Raw genomic sequence first — 22,070 nt, forward strand, 5'->3', positions numbered from 1 at the left:
GGAAGACTTATGACAACTTGCTGCCTAAAGTAGCATCCTGGAGATGTGTGGGGAGAGAGTAACTGGTGCTCTGTGTTTGAACAAACCCAGGCAGACGCATTTTACTTTTTAATTGGTCTAGATCTGGGAAGATTAAAACAAAACAAAGCGAAAGACCTCAGCCGACAGAACCATGCCTTTTCAAATGTGGCTCAGAAAGAGCTAGCAACATTAATAACCGTCACTGTCTGCCCATTCTGTCCTGCATATCCTCTTACTTTAAATTGTGTGCCTTCTGCTAAGAAAAGGGAGGGAATTGGTGGAACAATGATGGAAAAGGACCAAAACGCAATCTAGGTTACACTCAGAACAAATGTAATGTGACTTAGGAAAAGGCCAAAGAGGAGGGCATTTCATTAGACAATCGATCTGAGAGTCAGATCTAACCTAAGTCACCCATTGGGCGTATGCATTTCTATTTATAGCCAGGGACAGAAGCCATCTGATGACTGATTCTGGGAATGCAGAGGATTTGTGTGGACAAAAGGAGAGTGCTGAGGATTTGGGGAGGGTGGTCCATCCAGTCTTGGGATGAAGCAAACCTTGTTTTGGTTTACTGGCAATGTGCAGAACCTGTTCAACCTTCTCATATCACGAAAAAGGTCAGGACAATAGTTTTAATTAGGATTAACGGGTACCTATGCCTTTGTCTGTCCTTGAATTCTCACAGAACCTGTATGTATCTGATGAGGAATTGTTTCAAGTGTTCTCTGAATCAAAGGAGTGCTTTTACTTGACATGATGCTTCAGAAAGCTTTGATCTTGAAGTCTGGGATAAATTAGGATGGGTTTGAAATCCATCCAGCAGAGAATGGTAGAGCCCTGCATATCAACTATGTAAGCATCAAATATACCAAGGTCCTACTTAGTCAATATCTTTGTGGTTATTTTAGACCAAGCTTCTATAATTACATCTTTATTATGCTTGGTGGATGGTGTTTCAATACAGGAAGCTGGAGCCTGCCTTTGTTGTCCTTTTAGGTAAGAGTTGAAGCCAGAGGGATTGAAAGCCCAAGCTGAATGTCATGAAATTGTTCTACAAGTTATTTCGGGGAAACTGACTTACCATACCACTCATCAACCCATGCAAAAGCCTGTCTGTGTCCAATCAGCAGGATGTCTCGAACCACCTAGAAAGGAAAAGAAGGAGGTTGAAATAATACCAGGTTGGATCGGGACTCTCTGGAAAATAGTCGTTTTCAATTCTGGGAGTCTTGGCAGTATGGATTCTTCAATCCCTTTGTCCACAGTTGATGACAACTGCGGGCTGACATGCAGGTATCATGCCCGCTTGTCCCCGGCCCTTTCTAGGGCAGGCACACACTTGCTGTAAATTAATCACTTCAGGGTATTTGAGAGTCGAGCCAGGGGTTTGTACAAACTAACAACTACAAGAGGGTCACACAGCAGTGACTCGAATGCATCTCTGGGAGCCCCAGCCTAAGGTTTTCTTTTTCGTTTATCTCTATCCGGAACAGTATCTACTTTCTGACTTTTGTCTTTCTCTCTTGTGCCAGGAAGATAAAGCTGGAAATCAAGAGTCCTTTTTTAGGTAGCAAGTGACCTGCCAGCAAGGTTAAGACCTTCCCACTTGTCTGATATAATATGTTAAATAATGAGTTAATTTAAAAAAGTAAATCAAGGTGTAGCACACAAGTAAGTAAATACCCTTCTAGGCTTGAGTTTCATGTAGAAGAAGGGGGGAAAAACAGTTTAGACAACTATTTTGAGAGAGATGAAATAAGAGACCTGAATTGGAATAGAAGATGATAGGAATGGTAAGCTCCATTGGAGACAAAGGAATGAACTTGATTCTTACAGGGACGCATGTTGGCAATAGAAGACTGAGGAAAGTAAAATATACCATTTGCATATGTGTCTAAGACTGTTGCTGTTCACATGCTTTTATTTCATGATACTCTTTTGCAACCTGTATAAATAAGTTTTGTTTTTGTTTTTGTTTTTTTTTTTTTTTTACATTTCTTGGATACCCACAGTCTCCTCCCAACATTCCTGTCTTCCTGTCAAACAAAGCCAATGACTGTCAAAAACCTCTCATGGGAGGTTCATGCGTATTTTAATAAATGAAGGATTTTAATTTGGTGAATTTGAAGAAATAAGGGAAGCATTTATAACAAAGTGTTTATTCCCCCAGGCCTCTAGATATCTAGTGGGGCTTTTATGACTTGGAAATAGGAAACACATAAGGACCATAAGAAACAACACCCAGCCATGCACACACTGAGTGCTGAGTGTGTAAAATTCGTGGAAATCAAAAGAACAGCATGGAGGCACTAGTAAATATACCCTATTACATTTAGCACAACACAGCTGTTGGATGGAAATGAGAATTCAATAATGTGCTAATGGCTTGCTTTTGAACATCCCCCCACCCTTAACTGTGAATAGAGTCTAGGGGAAAAAAAAAGCAAAAACAAAGGTGTTCAGAGAAAAGCATCCTGATGCTTAAGCCCATGCAAATGCTACCTCAGATACTCATTAGCAACTCATGCGCCAGAGCAGGTGTGTTTTGGATGCATCCTGGACACTGCATTTTATTTGGAAATGGACAATGGAATGCCTGTAAATAAAGCAGTGTCCTTATAGGTTTTTAATTTTTAAATTTATTTATTTATTTGTTTGCTTGTATGGGTGCTGGGGATGGAACCCAGGGCCTCACACATGTGAAGGGAGTGCTCTACCACCAAGTTGCATCCCCAGCTCCTTTTATAGGATTTTAAAAAATCACAGATTCTCAAAACTGGCCAGTCATCTGTGAGAAAAGAAATGCATGAGCCCTGGTAGGATCTAAACATTCATGGCGAAAGGAAATAAAATGCGCTATGATAACAGTCCCCTAGTAAGAGGAGATCATTTTGGGTTAAAAAACTACCAGAGGCCAGGCACAGTGGCACACGCCTGTAATGCCCGTGACTTGGGAGGCTGAGGAAGGAGGATCACACATTCAATGCTAGCCTCAGCAACTTAATGAGGCCCTAAGCAATTTAGCAATGCCCTGTCTCAACATAAAAAACACAAAGAGCTACGGATGTAGTTCAGTGGTAGTGTCCCTGGGTTTAATCCCCAGTACTATAAAACTAAAACCAAAACCAAACTTTCTCTTATAATTGGCTCCCCCCTCAGTAGAAAAATCCATCTAAGAAACAAGCTCAGTACATTTAGGGAAAAATTCCAGTGCCCCCAACAGAATTCTGTAAAGCTGTGTTTATCAGTTTTTAACTGGAAAAATAAATAGCCAGCCTATCTGAAATACAGAGACAACTTGGGGAGTATTTATTTTTATGAAAATGGGAGAAGTTACAAAGGGCAATGTTCAACACTGCATTTCCTATGAGTTTTTCCCAGGCAGAAAAACCTCACGTAAAAAACCAGGAGAAAACTGAAATCATCACCAAGTAGGTTTCTGCTACAAAATTAATATGTTAAGCCAAGGTGAGTATACAATTGAAATCTGTGTTTTGAGGTTGTTAATAATACTTCAGTAACAGAATTCTTCAGTACTCGGCAGTGCTGAGGTGTGCCCTCCAATGGGAGCACTGGGGTGGCTCATCTGGTCTCTTGAGGCATTGTCTGCCTCGGGCACCTACTTTTGCAAGATCTTCTGAGTAGAATTACCCTCAGGACCTGTGGACACAGAAAAGCCCCGGGGCCCCTTCCCAAGGGCCTCTGCTTGTAAGTAGATTAATTAGCCCAATGCCCAAGTGACAAGTACATTTTGAAAGCTCCATTTCCCAAATAAACTCATCCAATGGACATGGAGGCCGCAAAATGAGAGCCAAAGCATAAAGCAGCTACTTCTAGCAGTGGGGAAAAATCAAACCATATATGAAACGCTGGGCAGGTGCCTGCCCTGGCTGGCACTCGGCAGTGGTTGTACAGTGCACACTCTGACCTGAGGGTCAGGGCCGCAGCAACCCCGCCCACAGTCTAGGGTCTGCTGCTGCGTCACTTACCTTGTGCACAAATTGTTCTACTCTGGTCTGAAGTCCCCAGACCTCGAACTTCACGGTTACCAGCTTGTAGGAGCACATGATGGGCTGATGACTATCTCTCCAGCCTTCCCTTAACTGTCCCCGTCCTGTCTTTTCTGACTTGAAGTGTTTAGGATCCTAGGGGGAAAAAAATGTCATAGAAATTGATATATTAAAAATTTAACCATCTATATGAAATGTCCAGAACAGGCAAATCCATAGAGACGGAAAGTAGATTAGTGGTTGCCAGGGACTTGGGAGAGGAAGGGATGTGGGGTGACTACTAATGGAACTGGCATTTCTTAGGGGGAAGATGAAAATGTGCTGAATTAGACGATGGTGGTGGTTGTACACCTGTGTGGACACACTAAAACAGCAATGAACAGTACAGTTACTTAAAAAGGGTGAGGGCTGGGGTGTAGCTCAGTGGTGGAGCAGGTATGAGGCCCTGGGTTCCATCCCAGCACTGAATTAAAAAAAAAAAAAAGAAAAGAAAAGAAGGGAGGAAGAAAAGAAGAAAGATGGATTATGATTTCTCTATTAAAAAAGGGAGGGATTACAAGGTAATTAATCGGAAAAAATGTCAAAAAAAAAAAGTGATTGAAAGTTAGATTTGTGAGCCTGAGGAAGAAGAACTACAAGTTCTAGGCCAGCCTGGCAACTTCATGAGACCCTGTCTCAAAATAAAAAATGGCTGAGGATATGGCTCAGTGGTAAGGCACCCCGGGGTTAAAGCTCCAGTAAAAGGGGAAAAAATAAAGTTAGGTTTGAGGCATTGTATTATGTATTTTTCTTGATTTTAATGTCAATAAACTTTACAAGCTGGGTGTGGTGGCACCTGCCCATAATCCCAGGGGCTCAGGAGGCTAAGGCAGGAGGATCCCTAGTTCAAAGTCAGCCTTAGCAACTTAGCAAGGCCCTAAGCCACTCAGAGAGATCCTGTCTCTAAATAAAATACAAAGAAGGATTGGGGATGTGGCTCAGTGGTTAAACACCTCTGAGTTCAATCCCTAGTACCAAAAACAAACAAATAACATAAATAAATCAAATAAACTTTACAAAAAAAAAAAAAGTCCAATGCCTTGATGGGAGTGAAAAATGACTCAACAACTTTGGGCAATTGCTCAGTAACATTTACAAAACCAAGCACATGCTTACTTATGATCTAGTAATTTAATTTCTGGGAGTAATGAGTACAGATGGCCACCAAAAGACTATACTAGAATATTCACACCAGCTTAAAATATAATAGCTAAAGATTGGAAACAGCCCAAGTGTTCATTAACAGGAAACCAGGTATCTTCATATAACATAATACTATACAGCAATGAAAAAGAACAAGTGTTAGTAGCTATGTGCAAGAACACATATGACTCTCACAGAAATGTTGAACAAAAGGAGCCAGAGGCAATAGCATACATACACTGGGTGATTCAAATCCCATGAACAAGCACAACCTGTCTATGGTGATGAAGGGTAGAAGACAGGTAACCTCTTGGTGTGTTTGGGGGTCGGAGGGTGAGTGCAAAGGAACAGGAGGGAAACTTCTGGGATGATTTTATGTTAATTTGGATGCAATATGTGAAAATCCACTGAGTTTGACACAAAAGATTGGTGTTAAATTTCAGTTATAAGAATGAAACAAGAAAGGCAAAAGAGACTTCTGAAAAAATGTTGAAGCACTCAATATTTGCTCAATGATTGCCATGTGGAAATTGGCTGCTGATGATGTACTTAGAGGATTTTTTCCCCCTGAGGTATTTAAAAACGAATGTGTAAACTAATAAAGTGCACAAATGCCAGTGATTGTGTTTAAAATGTTTTTATAAGATTATTCTAATTATTGTAAAGAAGACTGAAAGCTGCCGTGGGGTCTGCTGCACCATCTTGGGTCTGGGCCCCTACCACAACCTGACCTTGTTGATGGGGACCCAGGCCCCAGGGCGGCAAAGGGCTTCCCACACACGGCAGAGGCCACAGGGCGAAGCGGAAAAGCCGGCTTCTCCTCCCAGGAGAGGCCAGGGGCCCCGTGTGGAAAGGTAGATGGGATGAAGCAGGAAATCAGACGGGCTGGGACTGCCCCAGCCCTTGTAGCTCAGGGCAGACTGTGCCTCAGCGGGGGCTTGAGAGGCCAGAGCAGGCTTCTCCCAAACGGAGACAGGTTTCTCCTTCGGAGCTGGCTGAGGCTCTGGGCCACCTTGTACCAGCCTCTCACGAGGGCTTTCTGGCTGCCCTTGACTTCCCTTGTGGAGCAGCCTCCTCTGAGGGGGTGACACAGGACAACCCCAGGAGCAATTCCCAAACTAGGCCAATGCCAGGCCTTCATCAAAGTCGAGGCAGAGCCTTATCCTCCCTGCCTTGTCTCAATCCTTCTAGTTACTGTTCACCACTCTGCAGCCATGTGGGTCCCCCAAGAGAACCCGACTATACGGCTCCCTTCTCAGAATCCCCCCATGGCACCACGAGTTGAGGAGAGAGTTAAAACACCTGGCATGGACTACTGTTTACCTTCCCAAGGTCTTTTCCAGACCACCATCCCAATGCCACGCTGTCCCTCCAGCCTTCAGAAGCTCTGGGCAGCCCCGTCCTTCAAAGCCCCAGAACTCTTGAACCTCCTAGGCAGGTGTTGGTCTCTCTTCCTGAACTTCCTTCTCCCCAACCAACTCTCTACTCTGCCTCTCTCTCTCCTTTTCTTTCTTCTGGACTGAACTCAAGTGTCACCACCCCTAAGGATCGTTTCCTGTGTAGCTCCTCCTTTAGGTTCCAAAGAAGCCTCAGGTCCTAGCCCAGTAGGTGAGCAATCTATAATGGCAATTGTGCATCTACCTCCCCTGGATTGTGAGCCCTCCACGGCAGTAGATCCTATTACCACAGGTCACGGACCTCATAGATGTTGAATAAATGACTGAGCCCTCTTTGAACCCATCGTCCACATGTGGGTGGTGCATTGGAATTTTAGCCCAATTTGAGTAAATATTTAAGTGAAAGACTAACTAAAATACTATGTGCACAACAATAAGTGCTGGCAAAGATGGGCAGAAATTGGAACTCTCATACATCGCCAAGGGAAATGTAAAAGAGTGTGACAACACTGGAAAACATTTCAGGGAGTTCCTCAATATTAAACATAGAGTTAACATTTGACCCATCAATTCCACTCCTCGGTATCTACTGGGGAGAACCAAAAGCATATATCTCCACAAAAACTTGTCTGTGGGGCTGGGGTTGTGTGTGTGAGGCACTGAGTTCAATTCTCAGCACCACATAAAAATAAATGAATAAAAAATAAAGGTTCATCCACAACCAAAAATATATATATTAAAAAAAAAACACTTGTCCATGGATGTTCAAATTCATAATAAACAAAACAAAACAAAACCCCCAAAGATCTATCATCTTAAGACTGGATACACAAAATGTGGTATATCCCTTCAATGGAATATTATTTAGCTGTAACAAAAAATGAAATATTGATACATGTTTCTTTCCCAAACTGCCTACTGATTTTTCTACAATGGAGGCAAAGAATGGGTATTATTAACTGCACATGGCTAGCTGTCTTGAGGCTTAGAAGACATGGTTTCCACTTTATGGTTGACCAGAACACAGGCTGTCCTCAGGGTTAGCAGCTGAGGAAATAAAGGATAGTCATAGAGCCAGTGAGCAGAGGAAAGCAGAAGGCTCCCAGCCACCCAGAGCTGGAGGAGACAAAGAACCCAGTGAATAGAGCAAGATGGGCAGGCACCAGGGCAGGGAAATGAATAAAACCAGGGCAATGGCCTGAGGGGCCTCGTGCTAGCACAAGTGAGGCACTGGGTTTGACCCTCAGCACCGCTGGGCAAGAGGCCTGCAAATAGCAACACCTGGATGAGCTGACCCTGCTCAACCCTTCCTGCCCTGAGCCTTGGACAGCCCTGGCTGGTGTCTTCAGCCCACAACCTCTGAGTCTGCAATGGTACCTAACCCAGAATCTTCATGTATATCCCAGGTCCACACTTTTCAAGAATAAAAGAAGACCCTGCAACATGGAACCCAGATGGATTGCAGCTGAGAACTGCAGGACCTGACAGCAAATTTCAGTTCAGAAAAGATTGGTTCCCTCCCTCCCTTCCTTCCTTCTTTCATGAATACAATACTATTTTATTTTATTCACTTACTTTTATGCAGTGCTGAGGGTCAAACCCAGTGCCTCAAACTTGTGCTAGGCAAGTGCTCTACCACTGAGCCACTGTTGTGGTTCTTGACTGTATTACAAATTGTAAAATTGCATTAGGTTAATTGTAGAGTAAAGTCATGGGAAAAGGCTGGGTGGGAATGAGAAGTACACTGTATTTTCAAGATTCAGAATGGAATTTTAAAAAGTTTTAACCACCAGAGAAATGAAAAGTTGTGCTGCAATTGTGTACAATGAATCAAAATGCATTCTGCTATCATATATACCTAATTAAAATAGTTAATAAATAAATTTTAAAAAGACTAATCCAGAAACAAACAAAAAATTTAAAGTTGTAGATGGACACAATACCTTTATTTTATTTATTTATTTTTATGTGGTGTCGATAATCGAACCCAGTGCCTCACATGTGCCAGGCAAGTGCTCTACTACTGAGCCACAACCCCAGCTCCCAGAATAGAATTTTTAACCTGAAAGTGATAATTTGGTTTCATGTCCTCAATTTTGTAGACAGGGACACTGAGACCTGAGAGAAATAAAATATTTTGCCCCCAAATCACAAGCCCTCGACGATAGGTAGCCTCCTCTAAATCTAGCCTCATGTTCTTTCCACATTTACTTTTAGTATTAAACAGCAAAAGGGTGTTTCTGTTATAGCCAGATGCCAAAGAAGCAATTAACAATTGGGCTTTTTATGGCAACAGTGTGTCGATTTTTTGCAACACTAGTGTCATATCTACAGCTGTTGATTTCATCTAGTAAATCTCAAACATGGCCTATAATTAGAGATTCACTTTCAAAGAGCTGGAGGGAGATGAGGGAGAAGGGTTTACCAAAGGACAGCTTTAATCTAAGCTCTAGATCAGAAAGGAACAACCCACTGAACGCATTTGAATGGAAATGACCCCAAAATGGTGGGCTGGGGCAGGGGTATGGGACCACCAGGACTTATCTGAAAGAAGCTGGTAACTGCAAACTTCTCGATCCACAGTTTCCCTGCTCCCTCTAATTCCCCTCCTGCCACCCCCAAGCGCTCATTCCTCTTGGAATCTTTCCCACTCTTTTTCTCACTGGTTTTCTAAATTGCTCCATTTATCTTTCTTTCTTTTGCTCTTCTTTCTTTCTTTCTTTCTTTCTTTCTTTCTTTCTTTCTTTCTTTCTTTCTTTCTTTCTTCTTTCTCTCTCTCTCTCTCTCTCTCTCTCTCTCTCTCTCTCTCTCTCTTTCTTTCTTTCTTTCTTTCTTTTTGTACTGGGGATTTATTCCAGGGGTGCTTTACCCCTGAGCTACATCCCCAGCCCCTTTTTTATTTTGAGGCAGGGTCTTGCTAAGTTGCTGAGGCTGGCCTAGAACTTGTGATTCTCTATCCTCAGCCTTCCAAGTTGCCGGGATTACAGATGTGGGGCACCACATGCAGCTCTGTTCACCTTTTTTTTTTTTTAATTTAGTTTTTTGATTTTTAAATAGTTATTTTTTAGTTGTAGTTGGACACAATATCTTTATTTTATTTATGTATTTTAATGAGGTGCTGAGGATCAAACCCAGGGCCTCACACATGCTAGGCGAGCGCTCTACCGCTGAGCCACAACCCCAGCCCCCTCTGTTCATCTTTCTGAGCCACAACCCCAGCCCCCTCTGTTCATCTTTCTTACAACTCTTGTTTAAGTTTGCTTTTTATTTTTATAAATAAAAAGCGAATTTTAAAATTAATATTTTAAAATTAATATTTTAATTTTTTAGTTGTTGATAGACTTTTTTCTTTAAATATATATATGTGGTGCTGAGAATCGAACCCAGTGCCTCACACATGCTAGGCAAGTGCACTACTGCTGAGCCACAGCCCCAGTCCCTGAGTTTGCTTTTTAAATGTTGTGTTTCAGGGGCTGGGGATGTGGCTCGAGCAGTAGCGCGCTCGCCTGGCATGCTTGCGACCCGGGTTCGATCCTCAGCACCACATACCAACAAAGATGTTGTGTCCGCCGAGAACTAAAAAATAAATATTAAAAAAAAAAAAAATGTTGTGTTTCAATAGCTTCTGGGGTATTTTGGTCCTGATTCAAACTCAATTATATTACTTAACATCACTCTTTAAAAAGAATGAGACTATTTTACATCTTAATCATTCATTTCCAGGTTTCCTTATTTTAAAACAAGGTTTATAAATCTCAACCTTCACCTCTGATGTCTGGGCCTTTCCATGTGTCATGGTTTAGCCCATTATAAAAGGACACACAGGGGGCTGGAGATGTGGCTCAGCGGTAGCGCGCTCGCCTGGCATGCATGCGGCCCGGGTTCGATCCTCAGCACCACATACCAACAAAGATGTTGTGTCCGCCGAGAACTAAAAAATAAATATTAAAAATTCTCTCTCTCTCTCTCTCTCTCTCACTCTCTCTTTAAAAAAAATAAATAAATAAATAAATAAATAAATAAAAGGACACACAGCTTGCTTTCAGTGTAACCAAGACATTTAGTGTCTCAAAGCTGCTGCTGGAGCTCAAACCAGAACAATCCGAAAATACATGAAAGTTCTCTGCCGTGGGGTGAATAGTGATCCTCAAAAGATATATTCATGTCATCATCTCTGGAACCTATGAATGCCTGGGAACAAATATCTTTGTAGATATAGTTAAGCTAAGGATCTGAATATGAATTCTTTCTGGATTAAGTGAATGGGCCCTAAATACAATGACAGGTGTCTTTATGAGAGGAGAAGACACAAAGAGAAGGTCTCTTGCGGGCAGAGGCAGAGGTTGGAGTGACTCAGCCACAAACCAAGCAACTCCTGGAGCCACAGAAGATGGAAGAGGAAAGAAAAAATGGTCCTCTGAATCCTCCACCTTGATTTTGGAATTTTAGCTTTCAGAACGGTGAGAGGAACCTCTGGGGAGGAGGCACAAAGAGCAAAATCAAAGCCCCAGTGCTTGAATCCCATTGGACCTGGGTGGCGCCTGGACGCCTAGGTTTTCAAAAGCTTCCCAGGTGATCCGAATGTACAGCTGAGATCCAACCACTGATCTTAGGTGGCAATATTATCTCTAAGTTCTAAATGAGGAACTTGAAGCTCAGTAATGATTCATGACTTAGTCACAATCCTCCCAGACCTGTGTTCCCAGCCTGGTATGCTCTGAATATTTGTGCATGCCCAGAACCCTGATTCTATGTGACGATATTAGGAGGTGGGCCTATGGGAAGTGACTAGAGTCCTTTTATCCCTTCTGCCTTTCGAGGACACAGCAGGAAGGTGCATCTGAACCAGGAACCAGAAACTGACTCTGCCAGAGCCTCAATCTTGGATTTCCCAACCTCTGGGACTGTGAGAGAGAAACATTTGTTGTTTATAATACCACCCTGTCAATAGAATTTGGTTACAGTATTCTGAATGGACAGAAATACACTCTTATACCATGAGGACAGGATGTGCTCATCTGAAATTCTGGAGCAATCCATCAGAAGAGAGAGCCTCAGTTTCCTCAACCTAAAATGGTGTTAATAAATTGTGAGCAGTGGCACATGCCTGTAATCCCAGTGATTTGGGAGGCTGAGGCAGGAAGATTGTAAGCTGGAAGCCAGCCTCAATAACTTAGCAAGACAACCAGCAACTTAGTGAGACTAAATAAAAAGGGCTCGAGATGGAATGTCTCCAGGCCAGCACAAATGTACAGGGTGTGAAATGTACAGGAAACACACCAGATTGATACAGGAAACAAAAACACCCTTAGAGAAGCAGTAATGTTGTTCCTTCAACTCTTAAGTTCTTCAGAAGAAAAGCACCAGGTACACACCATGCTGTAGATTATTCTGCATTATAATTGTTATTCCTATGGCTGAATCGATGGGAAAATGATGATAAGCTCTAATATGAATATGACCACCTATCATCGTGCAGGGTTCCTTGTGTAAGTGAAAGGCTGGGTAGGCATTTCTATTTTCTGGAACTTCTGACCTGTCAGTGTCCATCAATGTAATAGACAAAGGAATCACAAGAGAAGGGTTCTTTTTTTTTTTTTTTTAAAGAGAGAGAATTTTTTAATATTTATTTTTTAGTTTTCGGCGGACACAACATCTTTGTTGGTATGTGGTGCTGAGGATCGAACCCGGGCCGCACGCATGCCAGGCGAGCGCGCTACCGCTTGAGCCACGTCCCCAGCAAGAGAAGGGTTCTTGCGAGTGGGACATGTCCTGGGCCAAGGACACGAGACAGTGTTCAGCACTCAGAACCAATTTATTTCCCTTTCTCTTTGGTTTCATAGCAGGAGCAACTAAAGGTGACTTAGAAGCTCTCTTCTGAAGTTGAGAGCCATTCCCAGACATGTGCTGGCCTTGCCTCCTGGCGAATGACCAGGCTGGGGGTGGTTCGTCTCCTTTCCCTAATGGCAAACCTGGAGATATGCAGCTTTGGTTGTCCTTTTCCTGGCTTCTGGTGGTTCTCTGGTAATCACTGGCATTCTCTGACTTATAGAAATGTCACCTGGAGCAATCACATGACATTCTTCTTGTGTGTCTTCATGTTGTCTTCCCTCTGTGCCCTTTGTGTCCAATTTTCCCCTCTTTAAAAGGAAATCTGTCACCCCTAATGACCTCACTTTAACTTGATTACCTCTGTGAAGACCCTGTCTCATATGTAGGACTTCAACATATCTTTTTGGATGGGTACAATTCTACCCAGCACATGGGTTGGGAAGGTTTTCACAGAGAAAGTCTTCCAGATTCCTGGTGTCTCTTCCACGGCTCACTTGCTCTGTATGAAGCATACTGCATGCCACGGTAGTGCAGCTGGATCCACTGGGTGACTCAGAATGCTCTTGCCTCAAGGGGCCTGCAAAGCTACTCTAGCTGGAGAGGAGGCTGGTTGGGAACATGTGGGGCTATGTTCTGGCTGGGGGCTTATCAATTCATCACAATGAGGTTTCTGGCTTTGGATGCTGCTGGTACTCCCTGAGCTTGGCTGATGGCAAATAGGACCCTTGTAGCTAAAACCCATCTGTATGGAAGGGGCTGAGCTGTTGCCAGGGCTGTTTCCCCAGGGCCAGACGGGCAGATGGTTGCTCCTTCCCTTTGGCACATCTTCTTTAGAGGACTTTCCCTCCACAGGGTCAGCTGTGCCTGTGGGCCTCACCATCTTACACTGGGACAAGGCAGACCAGGGTGATCTGAGGGCTGCTTCTTTAGTGCAGCCACATGAACCACGTCCCCATGTGGGTCACAATCAATCTCACACCTGGAAGGTGCCAAGAGAAGCCCACAGGAGATCTTGGACCAGCTGGAGCAGAGTTTGCATCTCCAAGGCAATATTATTAGCTGATGTTCACTGAGATATAGTTTCCATGATTAATTACACTTTCAATTTGAACCACAAAGGACAATAACCAACAGGGGCTTGCCCTGTTAATTGAAATTAGAAGTTTTTGATAAATGTTAAATGAAAAAGGGCTAAGCAATAACCCCAGCCAGGAATTGCGACATTATGTAACCACAATGCTTAGTCCTAAAATAGGGAGGAGCTGATAGAGTACACCATACATTAGATTTTTTTTTCCTGCTTTCTGAAACTTTTACTGAAGACTCCAAGGTGTTGCAGATATTATTCTCATTTTGCTCTAAAGAATGGACATTTAGCCCGGAATTCAGTGTAGGATTTCTTTTCTTTTTTCTTTTTAGCACTAGGGAGTGAATCTACAGGCATTCAACTACTGAGCCACATTCCCAGCCCTTTTTATATTTTATTTTGAGACAGGATCTCGCTAAGTTGCTTAGTACCTCACTGTTATTGAGGCTGGCTTTGAACTCGCAATCCTCCTGCCTCAGCCTCCTGAGCCGCTGGGATTATAGGTGTGCACCACAGTGCCTGGCTTGAATTTGAATTCTAAGAAGGATACACATAAAAACCAAGGGGCTTTCACAGAAGTTAGTTTGCAAAGACCACATATTAATAAGAGATCCTATACATATGAAATATCCAGAATAAGAAAATCTATGAAGAGAAAGTGGATTAGTGGTTTTCTAGGGTTGGGGTAGAGGTGAGAGTAATAGGACAGGCAGGTGATAAATAGTTTGTAGGCTTTCTTTTTGGGGTGATGAAAATGTTTAAAAGTTGATTTCATGGATGGCTGTACATATCTGTGAATATAATCATACACTCAAGATGGGTGGCTTGTATGGTATGTAAGCAATAGCTCGAATAAGTTGTTAAAAAAACTTAAGCACAAACAAACTCAGGAGCTTTCACCATGTACTTGAGCACTGGCCTAAAACTTTACATAAAAGGTCAATTGCAATGCATCAGCATAAAAAGAAAAAAGAAACCTTAAATGCAAATCTTGGCCATAAGAGTCAGTTCTTGCTTTGTTAGTAGTTAATACATAAAAGGCTATTTTTAAAGCCTTTGCCCTCGGCACTAGAATGTCCCACAAACAGTGATTTGTATTATTCCTCTGCAATGTGACTATTAAAGGAGTCTGGTTCCTAAGTACATGTGACACAGGGAGACAGAAAAGAGTGGTCATGGCGGGGTGTGATTCAGTGTGTGCCCTGAACTAGTCTCAACTATAATTTAGATACAGAAACACCATGAGAAGAGAAAGTTTAAAATGGGAAATCTGAGCACACACAGTGGTTTCTAGCCCTGGATGACCACTGTGGTCGCCTTGTAGAGTCCATGAGCTGCAGGCAGAAGGGAACCCCAAGAGAGGTGGGATTAGGGTTTACCCTAATGACCTCACTTTAACTTTATTACCTCTGTGAAGACCCTGTCTCATATGTAGAACTCCAACATTTCTTTTGGATATGTTGAAAAAAAAGAAAACTATGGATGGGAGGCGGGAAGCAACCCCATGGACTAATGCTTACTAAGGTTTGCTCTGCACAGAGCTTGTGTCAGGCACTTTAGACCTGTTTTCTCATTTCGTCCCATGGTATAATGAGAAGCATATTTGGTCTTTGTCCCTGGTTCCTAGAACAGAGGTCCTAATGCCCTTGGAATTTCTTGAGACAAGAGTGACTTTGCTATTTATAAGGAGCCCCTAGATAGCCTCAAATGGGGCTTGTCCTCACAACAAGGAAGTGATTAGAGGGTGGGAACTCTCCATCCAACCCACTGACCTCTGTGGAGAAGAGGGAATGTTGGTGATGGAGCTCCATAAGGACTTGAGAATAATAAGATTAGTGAGCTGGAGAGCTTCTGAGTTGGTGAACGCACTGACTTCCTGGGAGGACAGGTACGTTCGTCAGCTTTCTGTAACTGTCATAAAATACCTAAGATAAACAATATACAAGGAGAAAAGGTTTATTTTGGCTCATGGTTTCAATTCACGGTGGCTTGGTCTTGTTACTTTGGGCCTGTGGCAGCATTGGGGAGCATGTGGCAGAAGTAGCCTGCTCATTTGATAGTGGCCAGAAAGCAAAGAAAGAGACAGGAAATGCCCTTCATAGGCATTCCCCTAATATCCTAATTTCCTCCATTGGCCCCTCCCTCTTTAAGTTTCCACTGCTTCCCAATAGTGCCAAGTTGAGGATCAAGCCTTTCATACATGGGCCTCTGGTGACAATCCAGAGCTACACTGTAATAGTGGGGCACCAACAGAGGACATGGAAGCTCCATAAGCTCCCCCTCTCTCAGGACCTCGCCCTATGCCTCTCTTCCATTTGCCTAGTCATGTATTATATTCTGTAAAATAAACTAATAAATATAAGTAAAATGTTCACCTGAGTTCTGCAAACCTGTCTAGCAAATTATTGAACCCAAAGGATGGGCTGTGGGAAGCCCTTATAAAGAGCTGGTCAGTCAGAAGTACAGGCAGTCTTGTACTGGGGAGTTTTGAGCTCTTTAAGTTCTGGGATCCAATGCTAATTCCAGGTAGAAAATGTCAGAATTGAAGTGAGTTGAATTATTGGACATGTAGCAGGTATTAAAGAATTAGAGAAATGGAGAATTGGTTGGTGTCAGGGGGACATCCCAGATTTCTTCTCATGACTATTATCTTCATTTTGTGTGATGCCCAAGGGGATGTCCATCCTACTGCCAGACTCACTGTCCCATATTTCCATCTCAGTCCAACCATGGGCTCTTTCTGTAGCCTTCCTCTTTTGGAAATCTCCAGATGGGGGTCAGGCTCTGTTTTAGTCATCTTTTGCATTGCTGTTCCCAAAACACTTGACAAGAACAACTAAGAGGAGGAAAAGTTTATTTGGGGCTCATAGTTTCAGAGGTCTCAGTCCACGGATGGCTGACTCCATTGCTCTGGGCCTAAGGAGAGGCAGCACATCATGGGGGAAGGGCCCAGGGGAAGAGAGCTGCTCAACTCATGGCAGGGTCAGGAAGCAGGGGTGGGGGGTGGAGGACAGAAGAGGCCACAGGGAAGATGCACCCTTCCAGGGAATGCCCCCAGTAACCCACCTCCTCCAATTATACCCTACCTGCCACAACTACCAACCAATCAGTGCATTCCAACGAGGATAGAATGATCAGGTTAGAGCTCTCATAACCTAATCATTTCACCTCTGAATATTCATGTGTTAATACAGAAGTTTTTTTGGGGCACCTCACATCCAAACCATAATAGGCACCAATTTCTATGTTCTCCTATAAACTTCTGGGGACACTTTCCAGTCTACTCAGTCTTATAAGATGGTGGTGTTAAGGGAGGGCCTGCGTGTTCCCAGTTGCGTAAGTAGCATTTGTGCAAATCCCCACCAACTTTTGTAGTAGACAATCTTACTGCATGGCTTTAGGGTTAGGCAAGAAGTGTACAGGCAAGGACTCTGGGAACTCCCCTCCTTCATCTCCATATACAGCCTAGGAAGGCGGGAGGGGCCAGTGGCCCAAGTGGAGATGAGAGCTATCTCCTCACGGGTTCCAGGAAGAATCTGGCCTCAGTTATTAGCAGCTGCCTGAAGAACATAGGGTCATAACTCCTCTTTGTTCCCAGCTTTGGGCCTGGTTCCCAATTCCAGGGCAATAAGAGGCGTCTCCCGAACTTCCTGTTACACAATGCTAACCAATTCCTTTTGGCACTAACAGATACCAAGATCACCTCTAATTGGAGTCAATAAGGTGAGTCAAGGGCACACTGGAGAGCAACCTGATTTACCGTAAGTGACAGTGAGAGGCCAGGAAGTGGCACTCTGAAAGCCACTGAGCCTAGCTCCTGCCATGAAGGAGTTTGGTGGGAAGTGGCTCAGTGTGCAGCCTCTGAGATGGGAGTGCCCCACCCACTCCGATTTTAGCTGTGTTCTTTGGACACAGGTTATAAAGTAGCATTAGTAGGCTTGATCCATACTGAGAATGGACAGTTTGGTCCACAGATAACTTAAGTTTATGAAAGCAAAAGCCGATAATAAACTCACAAATATTCTTCATGAGTTGCAACAGGGCAACACTGATATGTACTGGATTTAACTGTTCCTAGATCCTGCCAGATCTTCGTGTACTGTATTATTCTGGGAAACTTGGACCTCCAACCTGTTGAACAGAAACTAGGATAGAAATGTTCAATAAGCCAATCTGTAATTTTGAAGATAATAAAGAATTTCTAGTTTTACAATTGGATGAGATTACAAATTTATCTCAGCTTTAGAATTTTGCTTGTTAATATTGCTTAGACTCTCAAGATATTAAGCAGGTGAAGCAATGAATGGCTTCTAACCTTTATTTTATAATAACATTAATTTCTGACCATGCCTAGGAACACCTCTGCAGGATTCTAGATTCTGGGAGCAGAATTGAAGAGGGAACTAAAAAGGCTTTGGAATGAGACACCTTGGGTTTGAATTTCTTTTCTTTTCCTCTCCCACCCCCCCCCCCGAGGAAATGGATACTAGAGATTGAACCCAGGGGTATTCTACTACTGAGTTACATTCCAGCCCTTTTAATTTTTTATTTTGACACAGGGCCTTGCAAAGTTGTTGAGGATGGCCTAGGACTTGCTATCCTCCTACCTCAGCCTCCTAAGTCACTGGGATTTCAAGTGTGTGTACCTGTCTCTGGGTTTGAATCTCTGTTTTAGAAGCAATTGTGTGAACTGAGGTAAGTTATTTAACTCCAAAACTAGTGTGGGTATGACAAAGTGAGAGGAGTATTTCTCCAGTGGGTCTGTGGGATGTATTCTCTGGCCACTACATCTATTTTTTCCTTTTGGAATGGGTTTACGTATTACTCAGTTGTTGGATGGCCAGTTTTTGTTTTTTTTCCAGACCCAAGCATGTTTTGCCCAATCTAATGTTTTCTGAAATGTTTATAGCGACCAGAAATTTTCCCAAAGATAGGGAGTGGAGTTCCATCAGATCGGGTCATCAAGGGATAGGCCAGGCCCTTCCTCTTGCATTACCCGTCTTTCCCCAAGACTATCCATTCCTAAGATCATGAGACTTGAGTTTCGCTAGAACATTTAAAGAAGAAATGATCTCTGGGAGTGATTTTTCAAAGACAACAGTTGTTTGTGTCTCTAGGTTGATCTGGAAGAGCCAGCTAGGTATAGGAAAATGGTTTTTTGGGTCAGAAATGTTGGGGTTTGAATTCAGGCTTCCTGACACTTCCAGTAAGTGTACTTAGATTCTCTGAGCCTCAGGTTTCCCTTTCATAAGATGGAGACAATGTCATTTTTTCAATTTATTAGGATTAAAAGATACAACTGAAAAAAAAAAAACCTTAACATTGGCAATTATTTTTCTCAAAAATTATTTCCTGACCCTCTAAAGAGAAATTTGTTAGGAAAAAACCTAAGGCCCAAGTTAGTGAGCTAGTAATTATATGTTTTTTTCTGGGCCCCTTAAAAATTAAAGTCTAAGACAAGGACCTTAATAGCATTTATTTTTCCTTGGATATTTTTGGAATTAAGGCTGGACAGTTGTACTTGGGAGTCTGAATAAACACAAGTGGAAGAGACGATCACTGGTCAGGTCTCATAACTCAGTTGTAGACTGGAGGAAACATACTTAGATGAGGGTCAGTCTGAAACTACCCCAAATTCTGAAGAAACTTAGGAGAAAAAGTGCACAAATGTCTATCATGACTAATACCAGTGGCTAGCAAGGAAGATGTTGGTCCTGACTCCATGATGGTATCAGATTCCCAACAGATGGAATGAAATCTGAAGTCACTGACCTTGGCCTTTCAGTCTTACACTGCTATAGCCTTCTCCCAAACTAAGTATCAATAAAATCATTTAAAAACTTGAACACAGTAAATGAAGATCCCTTAGGCAAAGCTCCCTTTTCTGGAATTCATAACAGATGTGACAAGATACCGTGCCCTTGGCCCTCAGGAAACCAGAATACGCCTTTTCGTTCCAGGAGCTTCTCTCCAATACGTCAGTCAATACTGATCATTTTCTACATGTCACGGCATGAAAAACATTGGGAAGCTTTGGTCTGAGGTCATTCCCCAAACCTGGTGCATATACACAGATTCCTGTGTCCTATCCTAGCCAGTCTGGTATGGCTGGCCCAAGGTGAGGCCTAGGTATCTCCTTTTAGAAAAGCTCCCTATGTGATTCTGACCCGATTTGGAAACTCTTGGAAGGGCCAAGAAGTTCTGGTGCTTTAATTTAATAAGACTAAAGACAGCAGGGGCCGATGCTCCTGGACCCAGTCTGGAGCAACTTGTGGATTCACTGCTGGTTTTCTGGAAAGCACAGATGGAGGTTCTCTACTGGAGAGACTTGAGGAAGAGCGTGATGGCATGTGTTCACTCCTGGCTGAGAGCCTGTAGCCCTTTCGATCCTGCTTCCTTCTTTTAAAGTTTCTAAAATGTTATTATTTTTGTTTCCCTAAAATACATCAGGAAAGAGGGTGCATGGCAGACAGTGATAGGAAGCTGAATTTGTCTTGGGTGTTGCTGTGGTTCAAATGCCCCTTCCAACACTCACAGTGAAATGAACTGCCATTGTATGAGATGGGACCATTAAGAGGTAATTAATGTCATTATTGCAGGAGTAGGTTAGTGGTGACAAGTGGGTTTGTTATAAATTCCGCCTCCTCTTACCCCTTCTCTGCTTTACAATGGCTCTCTCACCCTTCTGTCATGTTATCCTGCAGCAGAGCCCTCACCAGGGACCAGTGCTGTGCTCTCAGACTTCCCAGCCTGCAGGACTATATAAACTTCTATTGCTAAATTACCCAGGCTGTGATATTCTGTTATAGCAGCAGAAAATGCACTAAGACAGGTAAAATCCTGGGACTCCACTGGCATAGACTGCTCAAACTTGGCGCAGCAGTGAATGTAACTTCTAAGGTTTCGCAGAGGTGAAGTGTCAGACACAGCCATTTGGAATTAAGTTAAACAACAACACAAGTCTTAGCACATTTTTTTTTTTTTTTTGGTAAATCTTAGCAGCACAAATGGCTTTAGTCTCAGAAAGATCTTGCTGAGCCTGCGAGGATTTTGAGAAGCCGAGAAGGGGAGCTGTTAGCATCATACCTCGGCTGCTCCTCGTGACTCGTGCTGACAAGTAAAAAAACAACATGCAAACAAGCTCCCAGAGTGCCACACATGGCAGCCACCACCCAAAGGCACAGGGCTGCCACTGAGCCATTGTCCCTGCCACCCCTGAGCATATCTCAATGGCATTCAAATCACAAAAGCTTACTATGTACCAGGGATGATGCATTTTTCATGTCTTGGCTTGCTTTCAACATCATCTCATCTTTTCTCCACCCGTCCACTCTTTTGAAGGGAAGAAAGGATTCAAGATACTGAATTAATGAAAATGAAGTACAATGGCTGTGATCACCTGGGAGTCCTCCCAGAGCCAGGGCCCCTCATGTTAGAGTCAATCACCCAGATGTGGAGTATGGGCTGGGAACCCCAATTCATACGTTCTACAGATTATCTTTATACAGATAAGTCCAGTGATCTCTCTGTCCTATGGATGTTTGCTCCAATAATTCCTTCCCTCTCTGGTCTGTTCCTTCTGGGAGTCGGCTGGGGGGTTGAACCCAGAGCCTTGTGTATGCTAAGCACACACTCTACCACTGAGTTAGTTAGACTCCATCCCCAAAGGCTCTTTCTAGTGATTCAATGACCCAATGCCACAGCCAGCAATTCCATTCCTGGCAGAGACTTGCAAGTCTCTGGTTTCATTTGGCATTTAGCAATTCATTTGCCTTGATTTTGTTTGACTTAGTTGGTCTGGTATTTCACCATCAAATCCAATTGGTAAGATTTGCAACTGCTGCTGTGGGTACTGATTTTTTGGGGAACTCATTCATGCAAAATACTATAGCAATTTAAAACATTTTGCTTTTCGTTTGAAAAATTAAGAAGCAGAAACTCTTTTTTTTTTTTTTTTTTAAGATGGAGTCGGGCACTACCAATCCCCTAGTACCCTGGCTCTGCTAAAAATATTGCTATAGGGGCTGGGGTTGTGGCTCAGCAGTAGAGCACTCACCTAGCACGTGTGAGGCACTGGATTCGATCCTCCATACCAAATAAAAATAAATAAATAAATAAAGGTTTTAAAACAAACAAGCAAACATTGCTACAGCTTTACATTATTAGCTTAATTTCTTCCCAAACAGGAGAAGTGGTTTTAGAACTCAGCACCAGGCAAGACTTCACCAAGGCTTGGGTCCCAGCTTCCTCTCTTTTGGAAGGATGAAGTCTGAAAGAGAACACCTATTTACCTCTTGAGGAAGTGAGCTGCAAATGAGTCTTCTAAACTATCATCTTAAAGCTCCTTTATTTCTAAATCATTCTACTCATTAACAAAATATTATGGCTGTCAGGATCAAAGAGGGCAATTTGTTCATGAAAGGGAGAAGCAAGAAGCAGGGAATAGGTTGATGGATTTGGAGGGTCCTAAGCTTTTGGTGTCCAGGAGCCTGCCAAATCTCCTCGAGAGCCAGTCTCTCTGGGGAAGTCACAAATGCA

At 43.0% G+C, this 22,070-nt stretch overlaps 1 protein-coding gene across 1 annotated transcript in view; it reads right to left on the reverse strand.

The window, feature by feature from the left end:
• The window catches only part of Pitpnc1 (phosphatidylinositol transfer protein cytoplasmic 1), a 249,957-nt gene that overhangs the window by 19,195 nt on the left and 208,692 nt on the right, over positions 1-22,070 (reverse strand). The window contains exons 7-8 of the mRNA XM_026402284.2: positions 4,014-4,169; positions 1,106-1,169 (exon numbers count right to left, since the gene is read on the reverse strand). Of these exons, the coding sequence (XP_026258069.1) occupies positions 1,106-1,169; positions 4,014-4,169 (220 nt within the window). The remainder of the gene's footprint in view (positions 1-1,105; positions 1,170-4,013; positions 4,170-22,070) is intronic.

The sequence above is a fragment of the Urocitellus parryii genome, chromosome 7 (genome assembly GCF_045843805.1).
Source record: "Urocitellus parryii isolate mUroPar1 chromosome 7, mUroPar1.hap1, whole genome shotgun sequence".
Taxonomy (NCBI): Eukaryota; Metazoa; Chordata; class Mammalia; order Rodentia; family Sciuridae; genus Urocitellus; species Urocitellus parryii.